Source organism: Carassius carassius, chromosome 7 (genome assembly GCF_963082965.1).
Source record: "Carassius carassius chromosome 7, fCarCar2.1, whole genome shotgun sequence".
In the NCBI taxonomy this organism is placed as follows: domain Eukaryota; kingdom Metazoa; phylum Chordata; class Actinopteri; order Cypriniformes; family Cyprinidae; genus Carassius; species Carassius carassius.
This window is the reverse complement of record NC_081761.1, coordinates 37597991-37608323: the sequence shown is the minus strand read 5'-3', so window position 1 is coordinate 37608323 and position 10333 is coordinate 37597991. Positions and strand designations below refer to the sequence as shown.

Here is a 10333-nt window from a genome sequence, read left to right as displayed (position 1 = left end):
AACTTCCCTGAAAACCCCTTTGGCCTATAAATAAACAACAATATACAGATAAGAAACATTCATCTTAAAAAAAAGCAAAATAAAATATAGTTATTTTATCACACTTTCCGATGTTTAACAAAATACTTGAAAAATTACAGGCATGCACAGTATCATCAGTTCATCGGTTCTCAAATCGGAAGCGTCCGAAAGAAAAGGTTCTCAGTTCAGTGTACTGGTGATCCGAAAAAGGATGCAACTGGTTCTTGACTCAAAAACGAGATTCAGCTCATTGGTTCTCAAATCGGACGTGTCCGACAGAAACGGTTCTCAGTTCAGTGTACTGGTGATCTGAAAAACGATGCAACCGGCTCTTGACTCGAGAACGAGAACTGCTCCATCTGGCTCTGCTCGGTGTTCATCTTCAGTTCGGTCTTCACAGCAGTTCAGTCAGTGTACTGTTTGAGTACATGAATTACTCCGGGATATTGGTTTATTCTGACTCAGAGGGAGCATCAGTCACGTTCAAAAAGTTAACAGCTTAAGTCATTTGTGGATTAATGCTTATTGGAGACGCAAACTGTTTCAAACGATTCAGTTCGAATTGGTGAACAGGTTCAACCGGTTCACTAAGAAGATCCGGTTAAATTGTACGATTCGTTCGCGAATCAGACATCACTAATGGGAAGCATCATTAGAATGTCAGAAAATAATGTTGTAACAATGTTATCAATAGACATTTTTTGAATGTTTTTAGAGAATTTTATCCTACCTTTTAGCAGAACATTCTGGGAACTAAAATAAAACTTGCCGCTGACAAATAGAACGTAAAAAAATTCTAGGTTCTAGTTCGCTGACAAGCTAGGCAATATCGCGTTCATAATCGCAGGTGAATCGCATGGGGTTATTAACGCGATATTGGGTAGCTTGTCAGCGAACTACGGCTCTGTATATTAAGTGCGGCTCCATTTGAAAGCAGCTGATGGACATTTACCGCTAATCACAGAACCGGCTTTATTGACGAGACACGCATGACAATCGCATGCGATTAATCTTGCAGCCCTACTTGGAAGGAATGACTTGGTTCCTGTAGAAGCCATGTAATGGGAAAGTCATGTGACCTAATGTTTATGGGAGTGTCATTCATTAAGTGGGATTAAAACACCTCTGGGGTGTGTGCGTTGGAAAGGGAAGAATGGGGGTGAGTGCAGGAGCACATATTTTGTTGACCGTACAAGCCTGTACAAACCTTTACAAATAAAACATCAATTAAGCTTTTAAGGAAACGCGTCACGAAAGTTATTCCTCCACTCAGCTCCTTAGCGGTCTTTGGATTGTTCTTTATGCACCACTACATGTTAGTCAACAGAAATTGTTTGTTTGAGAACATGAAAGCGTCTACTTTGGATTCAGGAGCCAGGCCCTCATGCTTAGATTTGACGGAAAGGAAGTGCAGGCTGCGCAGCGCCGACTGAAGGGGATTTACATGCTGGTGTTAACAAGAAGGATCATTGCACATTGGACTTCCAAAGCAAAGGGGCCGACGTCTTTGGATATGTTTGTTGCTAACAATCATCACACAATTGGACGTTCAAGGCAGCAGGATCGACAGCTTTGGATATGTTTGGTTTGCCGCTGTTGAACTGGTAGGATATTGGGTTCTCAAGTATTTGCTTGTTTTCGCGGATGATTTGAAATGATTTGGCAGTTTGCAGTTTGTTCACGCTATGGGCATGTTTGATGAATTGTTGTTTAGACTGCTGGGCTTTTGCGAATCTATTGGAGTTGAAATATCCATTGATATGCATTGTTTTGGATTGTGTTCACTTGTTGTGTAACCTGGTTTACTAATATGCTTTTAATATCCAAATCCGTTAAAGGATTTTTAGGCTGCATTAATTAGGTAAACCGGAACCGGGAACACTTCCCATAACACCCAATGTACTTGCTACATCATTAGAAGAATGGCATCTACGCTAATATTTGTCTGTTTCTCTCTTGTTCCGAGGTCCAGATCCAGTACGTATCCAGACCAGATGGTGGAACAGCACCTAGAAAGGACCTCTACATCCCTGAAAGACAGCGGAGACCAGGACAACTAGAGCCCCTGATACAGATCCCCTGTAAAGACCTTGTCTCAGATGACCACCAGGACAAGACCACAGGAAACAGATGATTCTTCTGCACAATCTGACTTTGCTGCAGCCTGGAATTGAACTACTGGTTTCGTCTAGTCAGAGGAGAACTGACCCCCCAACTGAGCCTGGTTTTTCCCAAGGTTTTTTTCTCCATTCTGTTATCGATGGAGTTTCGGTTCCTTGTCACCTCTGGCTTGCTTAGTTGGGGTCACTTCATCTACAGCGATATCGTTGACTTGATTGCAAATAAATGCACAGACACTATTTAAACTGAACAGAGATGGCATCACTGAATTCAATAATGAACTGCCTTTAACTGTCAATTTGCATTATTGACACACTGTTTTCCTAATGAATGTTGTTCAGTTGCTTTGACGCAATGTATTTTATTTAAAGCACTATATAAATAAAGGTGACTGACTTGTTTTGGGAAGTGTTTTGTGCTGTATTTAGCCGCACTGCTGGAGTGTGTTTGGTGAATCGTTGTTTAGAGTGCTGGGCTTTTGTGAGTCTATTGAAGTTGTGATGCATATCCAATGACATGTGGTGTTTCGAATTGTGTTCACTTGTGTGTCGTACTTAGACGCACTGTGTGCGTGCTTCAATCATGAGTGAGATTGAAACCCGGTGCAGATGTTGAACTTGAAACGGACAAATGTAGAAGAAAAGTTAAACTCACAGCAAAGGCTTTGACTTATAAACTTGAGCAACTTCAGAAAGAACGAAAAAGAAACATAAATGTGATGTTAAATGTTAAAAGTTCTATACCAGCCATCAAAGAACTTGCGCTGAAAAATGAGAATGTTTCAGCTGTACAGTCTGAAGTTGATTCAGTGATTCCCATTATTGCCTATTGATGAGCAAATCAAACAAAATGAGTGGTTTTCAAGCATCTATAAATACAGTCAGAGGTGGACACTACAGGAGTCAGAAAGTAAAAGTCCTGCCACACAGCTAAATCCCCAGAGTAAAATTAACTCTGTTCAGAGAACATTTGGTCCCTCTCTACAGAGAGTTAAAATAACTCTGAATCAGAGTTAAAGTTAATGAGATACTTAAGTGATTAATTAAGTGATGATTGTGCATTAATGATTAACATCTGCTGTTAACAAGTTCTCAGCAGAGGAGGATTCAACCACTCCACAAACAGCATTACCAGCTTCACTTATTACTAACCAGGGGTGCGTTTCCCGAAAGCATCGTTGGCCAACTATGGTCAAAAGTTCATTGCAATGTCCATTGAACTCTATTGGTAACGACGGAACTTGCGACCATAGTTGGTCAACGATGCTTTCGGGAAACGCACCCCAGACTGACTTTATTTCTGTCAGAAATCTACAGAAGGTCTTATTAAGAATTAACAGAGGTTTAGATGTTGATGATTTATTGAAAATGTATGATTACCATTATAGTGATGAGTGTTTCCTTCAGTTGGGCAGTTTGACTCTTCTTTGGGAGTTTGTGGATTTTGTAGCAGCTTTTACCAAAACGTGTAATTTGTTACAAAGAAAACCAAAAACAAAGATGATCAGGTGATATAGTGTTTAACAGCAGATAGTAAAAAAAAATGCGCTTATATCGTCACTGTCCAAAAGTGGTCATTTGATGTTAATAGGTTATATTCACTAACAATATTTGATGTTAATAGATTATATTCACTAACAATACTCTCTTGCTACAGATTGGACATTTTGAATTTTTTTAAATACATAATAGGGGATTTTTTTTTTCTGAGACACAGACATCAAGAATCAGATTATGAATCTCAACAATGGTAACATGCTGCAATGCATGCTGGGAGCCACAATAGTATAAAACTCATGGCTCCCAGGATGCATTGCGGCATGAAACATGTTACCATTGTTGAGATTCATAAGCTGATTCTTGATGTCTGTGTCTCAGAAAAAAAAAATCCCCTATTATGTATTTAAAAAAATTCAAAATGTCCAATTTATGGCAAGAGAGTATTGTTAGTGAACATAATCTATTAACATCAAATGACCACTTTTGGACAGTGATGATATAAGCGCATCATTCTACTTTTTGTTGTTGAAAACTAGATCACCTGAACATCTTTGCATCTGGCATTCTTTGCAACAAATTACATGTTTTGGTAAAAGCTGTTACAAAAACCATAAACACTCAAAAATATAAGCTAGAGTCAAACTGCCCAACTAAAGGAAACATTCATCACGATAATGGTGATCATACATTTTCAATAAATCGTCAACATCTAAACCTCAATGCTCAATACGAACTTCTGTAAACGTATGACAGAAATAAAGTTAGTCTGGTTAGTAATAAGTGAAGCTGGTAATGCTGTTTATGGAGTTGTTTAATCCTCCTCTGCTGAGAACTTGTTAACAGCAGGTGTTCATCATTAATGCCCAATAATCACTTAATTAATCACTTAAGTATCTCATTAACTTTTACTCTGTTTCAGAGTTATTTTAACTCTCTGTAGAGAGGGACCAAATGTTCTCTGAACAGAGTTAATTTTACTCTGGGGATTTTGCTGTGCATATGTTTATTCCACCCATGAACTCAGCAGCTGATTTCACCATAAAATCAGCTGCTTATAAATGTCTCTTTATAAATGTCTCCTATTGGTAGTTAATATAATTATGTCTCCTATTGGTATATTACCAATATCCTATTGGTATTCCTATATGTCTCCTATTGGTATGTAATATAATTATCAATTTATAAAAATTAGGGGATGGTATGTAGGAGCCATTTAATGGGAAAGTCACGTGACCTTATGTTTATGGGAGTGTCATTCATTAAGTGGGGTTAAAACACCTGTGGAATGTGTGCGTTGGAAAGGGAAGAATGGGGGTGAGTGCGGGAGCACATATTTTGTTGACCGTACAAACCTGTACAAATAAAACAACAGTTAAGCTTTTAATGAAACGTGTCACGAAAGTTATTACTCCACTCAGCTCCTTAGCATTCTTTGGATTGCTCTTTATGAGCCGCTACAGTTCCTCCTCTGGAGAAATCAGCTGCTGAGTTCATGAGTGGAGCAAAAATATGGCAGTAATTTTACTCTTTGGCCTCTGAACTATCAACCTTTGCTTCTTCCTTAGGTTTGAATATAGAGTATAATTAACAATGCACAACATTTATGTAATTTAATGTAGCTTGATAAATCAATGGAGCCTGCTTGGTCTTTGTTTTCTACTCAATGCTGTGTTCACTAAGCTCTTCAAATGATGCTGTGGTTTGGAAACAGCAACAGTTTCCGTCTGACTCAGTGCTCAGTAACAGGATGTGGGTCAAAGCCGAGCAATAGACAGGAACCAAAGTGCAAATGCATCAACTGGGGTCCAAAAAAACATTGTTATTTTTAATTCATACCTCATATCTCTTTCCAACTAATTTAATTGAGACATTTGAATAACCACACATTTGATCATGAAAAATATTGTTGAATCTGATTTTGATTTCACTTTAAGGTAAGGGAGCATGTGCTGGGTATGCTATCTATACCTACAGAGCAGTGGTATAAAGTCCTGAGTAGGGCTGCACGATTAATCGCAGGCGATTGTCATGCGTGTCTCGTCAGTAAAGCTGGTTCTGTGATTAGCAGTAAATGTCCATCAGCTGCTTTCAAATGGAGCGGCACTTAACATACAGAGACTTAGTTCACTGACAAGCTACACAATATCGCATTCATAACCGCATGTAATTCACCTGCGATTATGAACGCAATATTGCGTAGCTTGTCAGTGAACTTACTCTGCATAGTAACCCACCTAGAATTTTTTAATGTTCTAGGAATGTTTAGAGGCAAGTTTTATTTTAGTTCCCAGAATGTTCTGCTAAAAGGTAGGATCTCTAAAAACATTCTAAAAATGTCTACTGATGGCAACATTTTTCTCTAACATTCTAATAAAGCTTCCCATCACACTAGATGTGGACTGACATTACTCAGAAGTCAGATGTTGGTTGAAAGTGAAAAACCAACCTCTGATTGGTGTCAAACTCTAGCGTAAATGCTCCAAAAACAGTATTACCAACTTCACTTATTAAACAAGATTTATTTCTGTCATAAATGTAAATGGTGACTTGAAAGGAATGACTTGGTCCTACTTCATAGGCCTGAAACGTATGGCACATGCTTCCTCTAACTCAAAGTTTTCTTTTATAGGATGTCATTTTTAGACACATTTTGATGCTAACTGTGAATTGATCAATATCACAATATGGATTAGATGTTGGAAGAATTGTATGTTTGAATGTGCGTGAATATGTTCAGAAAAAACAAATCCATGTGCTGCATTTGTTGTCATTTATATTTAAGAAAAAGAAAGAAAACACTCTGAATTAATGATTTTTTAGTAAAAGTGTAGTTTAGAAAACTCATAATAATGAACACTTCTACAGCTTATGTACAAATACACCTGTTATCTAGATATACATTACTGGAGTGACAACCACTACTCTTAAGAAAACACACACATAAGTGTAAAAAATCTAAATGGTAAATTGATGTGACACTGACAGGTTGTTAAATTGTCAATTTTGGACCCTGGTAAGCAGCAGCTGTACAATCATTACTCAGGGCTTGTGTCCTCATGATATGGCAGTCCGTGATCACCGTTCGTATCATAATTATCATATGTTGGTTTCTGGAGCCACTCAGGTTCATATGTATTCGTGCTGTACAAAAACGCTTCCTCGATGCTTCCAGGCTTCAGTGTGTTTTCTCCTTCACCGTCCCCGTCCTGCACCTCCAGCTGGACCTTGGTGCGCTGGTACAACTCAGGACATTCTTCAAACTCGTCCAGGAAGTCCAGCATCTTCTGGTCTACAGAGTAGATCTCACCGTGGACAAGCTTACCCTTACCAGGCACATTGAGCAGGAAGGGGTAGTTGTTTTTGGTGGCGATCACAAGTGGGTATTGCTCTACGGTTCGAGCGTGAGAGAGGAACTCGGCCTGACCGATGGTGGTGTTGATTATTATGGAGTGATTGGGCTGGCCTTTCTTCAGCGTGCCATAGACGAAGACATGATAATTGTAAACCGTGGGACACACCAAGTTGATAATAAACTGTGGAGAAAGAGACGAGATGCTTCATTAGCATTCAAAATTAACTCACTGACATTTAAGTCCACCACCACACATTCGTACATTACCCCCTCTTGCTCTTTCAAAGAAAATGTGAATGTTCAGTCTAAATCTAACACAGATAAATATGCTGTACAAATATACATGTATTTATACAGCACTGTTTAGGATTGTGATGATTGTCTTTGTTCAAAAATATTAGTGATATAATTCCTAATCATTACAATGACAAGTAGAAATGTTCTGCCCCTTTTTAACCCTATTGGCAAGCCATTTGCAAACTTAGCAGACATTACAACTATTCTGTGTCAAATATTTATGGAATAAACATGCGTCAGACATTTTCATTTTCACACAGCCGAAATTAGGCTGTAGGAAGCTCAGCACTTCAAAGAAAATAAATAAAATAAAAAAGGCCTTCCAGGCTTTTATACATTTGTCACTTATACGCAAGCAAATAAAATAGCTAAATAATGACATAAAAACAGAAATAAATGTAAATCCATTTTACATGACCCACTCAATATGTGTGATCTGACAGTTATTTTTTTCATTTTGCTCTCATGCCAAACAAAACATTTCATATGTGAAACATGTTTGAAGAAAGTGTAATTTCTGATAAAGGTCTTTACAAGGTCAGATGTTGAGGTCAAGTACGGTATAAACACACTCTCAACGATCTTTATCTAAAAGTTAAATTACAGCATCACAAATGTTCATGTCTTTTACACATAACTGACATTTTTAGTGTTTACATGTACATATTTGTATAAATATTTAAATTTATATAAAAAAGTTGATTACATATTAAATGTTAATATATAGATCTGACAATTAGTCGTTCATCACACAATAAAAGAATGAAAAATACAAATGTGCATATTAATGATTAAACGAGTTTTGCCGTTCATGTTTTCAGATGAAGTTTCAAGAGACTTTTATTCTATTCAAGCCACACTGTCATATGTTCATTTAAAGCTGCAAATGATCAAATATTATATCAATTTACATTAAACACTGATGATATGATGCATTAGATGCTCGATGATATTAAATTAGTGTTGATTATGTGTCTCACGTAAACACACAGCACATGCTAATAATAAACATCTAAACCAGAAGAAAACTGTTTCTCTTACCGATAATATAATGAACACTTTCATTATCCAAAGATCAAACTGTGAGTTTGAGAGAAAACAAGAACAAACTGCTAAAACAAGCTCAATACACTTCAGCCAAACCTTACGTGTTTTACTTTAGAGAAATAAGGAAATGCGGGTCGTGACGTCACATGACAAGTGGGATGGGCGGAGTTTGCTATGAAGATACTTTCTGTTTCAGTAGAAATGCAGTAAAAAGTAGATCTAACAGTCATGGCCGTAGCCAGGCTTTGAAAATTAGCGAGGTCCAGGGGGTTTCTATAATAACCCCCTTATTATAGAATTGTGCTATAATAACCCCTATAAATAGAACTAATTATATACACTAACTCTTGAAAAGAGACAGAAATATAGATGTTTTTGGAGGGATGCTCATTTTTAAATCATGCCCTATTTATTGCATCAAAGTTTGTTAATACTATATTTATGGGGTGGATAATTTTTCAGTTGTTAAGCTTGCTGTAGACGGTAAACCGTGTGTTCTTAATATTTTGATCATGCAGCTAAATCCGCCTTCTGATGAAATGTTTTCTCCCTTTTCAAATTTCAAATCATATCAGAAAAGCGTTTGTATTAATGAAAATTAATTAAATAAGCAAAGGGTTAAGGCTAGGTGCAGGGAGGTCTTTATTGTCCCAAAAAGGTGGCATCCATTAAATTAGACTCAATAATTTATTATTATTTCATACTGTTTTATAATGTACTACAATACTGATATGCAGATAATTGGCACTATTTGCAGTAAGTAGTATAAATAGCAGAAAATCCTGCTATTATAAATAGTATAAATAGAATCTATAGATATTTGCACTTAGTGTAAATAGCAGCTGCCTTTTTGGATAACTGTCAAAGTAATGCTGGTGATGCAATATTGCCAGATGTTGCTATTAAAATAAACAAAACCCATAAATAAATAAATAAATAAAATAAACAGAAATTATTCAAAATTTTGGAATAATTGGATTATAATTAGATTAGAAAATAAGACAAGATAAAGTTATAAAGTGACCCTAAACCGCAACTTCCTACTTTATTAACTTTCTAAAGTGTTACATTTAGTGGAAAAACATATCAAAAAACGCTTATAATTGTTGTTTTTTTCTCCTCTCTTTCCTAATGTTATGCTGTATCTCTGTATCTCAGACTTGCGGTAGCATTAACAGGACTACACACAATATTTCCCTGACGACTGGGGAGCAGTTGGGCATTCAGTTCTTGCTCAAGGGTCTCTCCTCAGTAATGCTATTGAAGGTGGAGGAAAGCGCTGTACATGCACTCACCCCAGCTGCAATTCCTGCCGGTACCAAGACTAGAACCCACAACTTTTGGGTTACGATTCTCAAACCATTAGACCACGACTGCCCCCAAGAGATGCAATTTTGTAGGCAGAACAATAAATACAAGTGTGTGAGCATGTGTTGCACTACAATGATGAAGACAGCCAGGAAATCCATGTACCCCTGGTGGAGGTGTACTCATGTGTACTGCTGTACATTACACGAGAAGGCAAACAGTGGGTAGTATGATCAACAAGGACATCGAAAAAGGCTGAACACATATCATTTACAGTATATATATATATATATATATATAATATTTTTTTATACATATAATGGTGGTTACATCAGCCCCACTAGAGAAATTTGACACAGGCTTCTGGGACACACTTTATCAGTGTTTAACAGTGACTCTATTGGTGTCAGTTTACCTTGTGATGGCAGAGAGGAGATGCTAGCTGCCATGCCTTCTTCCTTATCTTTGGATATAGAGTATAATTAACAATGCACAACATTTAAGTAATTTAATGTAGCTTGATAAATCAATGGAGCCTGCTTGGTCTTTGTTTTCTACTCAATGCTGTGTTCACTAAGCTCTTCAAATGATGCTGTGGTTTGGAAACAGCAGCAGTTTCCGTCTGACTCGGTGCTCAGTAACAGGATGTGGGTCAAAGCCGAGCAATAGACAGGAACCAAAGTGCAAA

At 37.3% G+C, this 10333-nt stretch overlaps 1 protein-coding gene across 1 annotated transcript; it reads right to left on the bottom strand.

The window, feature by feature from the left end:
• Nucleotides 1-6397: 6397 nt before the first annotated feature.
• On the bottom strand, nt 6398-8474 carry LOC132144168 (gamma-glutamylaminecyclotransferase C-like). The gene is made up of 2 exons (XM_059554931.1): nt 8332-8474; nt 6398-7174 (listed from the first exon to the last, which is right to left on the bottom strand). Exons 1-2 carry the CDS (start codon nt 8353-8355, stop codon nt 6677-6679), a joined length of 522 nt encoding a protein of 173 aa, XP_059410914.1. The 5' UTR covers nt 8356-8474; the 3' UTR covers nt 6398-6676.
• Between the last annotated feature and the right edge of the window lie 1859 nt (nt 8475-10333).